The 1,633-nt window shown below is 42.9% G+C and overlaps 1 protein-coding gene across 1 annotated transcript in view; it reads left to right on the forward strand.

The window, feature by feature from the left end:
* The window catches only part of LOC106809906 (putative sodium-coupled neutral amino acid transporter 10), a 5,742-nt gene extending 5,485 nt beyond the window's left edge, over positions 1-257 (forward strand). Inside the window, exon 8 of the mRNA XM_014813144.1 lies at positions 137-257. Within this exon, the coding sequence (XP_014668630.1) occupies positions 137-257 (121 nt within the window). The remainder of the gene's footprint in view (positions 1-136) is intronic.
* Positions 258-1,633: the final 1,376 nt, after the last annotated feature.

A 1,633-nucleotide genomic window follows, 5' to 3' on the forward strand; every position in this document is an offset into this window, starting at 1 on the left:
TAATAGCTGCGATGTGTTTCTGTCAACGCTAGTCTCGCAACATTAGCATTAGTCGTAAGTGTTATCGTAGCATTAACTTTACGATGTTTCTGACAACGGGCCCCTGAGATGTGAACACTCTCTCGTACTCTTGCAGTCAGATCTTTGTGATATACGAGGATTTGGCCGATCCCAGCCTCAAGGCCATGAAGTCGATCGTAGCCGGAGCAGTCAATCTCTGTTCCCTTGTCTACATCACGGTGAGTGGACGTCGTTAGGTCACGCTTGGACGTCGTTAGGTCACGCTCGGACGTCACGGGTTAGCGCAGTCTGAGTTCAGTCGGTACACGATCGGTCAGACGAAGCAAAATGGAACTAAACACGCACGACTGCAAGAGTAAATAATATGTTTTAGTGTGGCATGGCCTCGGCCTAACTCAATAATGTCGCTGGTACGGGCATGGCTGATGACGCGTCTCTATTTCAGTTTCGTACCTGCAAAAGTTCTACTTTGGAATGAACTGTGAACGCTTTCCCAGCGTACATTACCCTAGCCTCATTTCCTTTCATGGCAGAGATGCCAACCACTACGATTTATCCGTATTTTATGCGAATTTCGTTTGCATTTTGACCACTACGACCAGTTTGCATACAACTACGATTTTTATTACGATCTAAAAAAAATATATTTGTTATATTTCAAGTGTTTTGTTTCAGTGTTACATTGATAATACATGATTGAAAATAACTACATGTATTTAGCAGCAAATATCAGTGTGAACTTAATGTCATTTTGGGTCCCAGAATGCAGGAAATTGCATCTCGGAATCAAAAATCTTTCGTGGGGGGGGGCATGCCCCGAACCCCTCTAGCATACTCGAGTCACTGCGTGACCCTCGGACTACAGATTTCAGACATCCTCGCTACAGTTTGCTCAGAAAAGTGTTGGCATCTCTGTCATGGGTACTCCAATGTAGAAGCGATAGATTTGCCCTCGTGTCTGTAGTACGTGTAGATGTCTAGATTAACAAAGACTTGCGAGTGGCATGCGATCTGGGTCAACCCTACTTATTTTTCACTTCCTACTGCCTTATATTGTGGATCCTGCTCCGCATTCATTTCACTAGGCCACACCTGACATTCAACCTGACATTCCTGCCGTTTTCGAGCCACGTCCCAATATGTCGAACATATATGTTATAAAAACTGCTGTATTTCTTCTTCCCGCTTATTTTATGTCCCTATGTCATCATTATTGTTATTATGTTATTATTATATTATTGTTATTATTATTATTACCTCCGCCAGGGGCGTGGCGGAGATTATGTTTTCACCGGCGAATGTTTGAGTGTTGGTTTGTGTGTTTGTGAACATGCACGTTTCAGTTCACTTCCGCTAGGTGCGCTGGCTGTAGATTTACAAACACGCAAACACAGGCTAAGGGGCAACCACAGTCCTCCCCCACCTGCACGCTCGCACTAATCCGGATCCAATTAATTAATTAATCAATAAAAAATTCCACATTGAGAGAATTCAGCTGCCTTGGCGGAGGTCTGTGCTCTCCGAGTGCTCTAGTTATTATCATTATAATATTATTATTATTATTATTAGGTTATACGTAGGTAAATCTCGCTGCATATATTACAAACAAGTA

This window comes from Priapulus caudatus, unplaced genomic scaffold, assembly GCF_000485595.1.
Source record: "Priapulus caudatus unplaced genomic scaffold, Priapulus_caudatus-5.0.1 Scaffold395, whole genome shotgun sequence".
In the NCBI taxonomy this organism is placed as follows: Eukaryota; Metazoa; Priapulida; class Priapulimorpha; order Priapulimorphida; family Priapulidae; genus Priapulus; species Priapulus caudatus.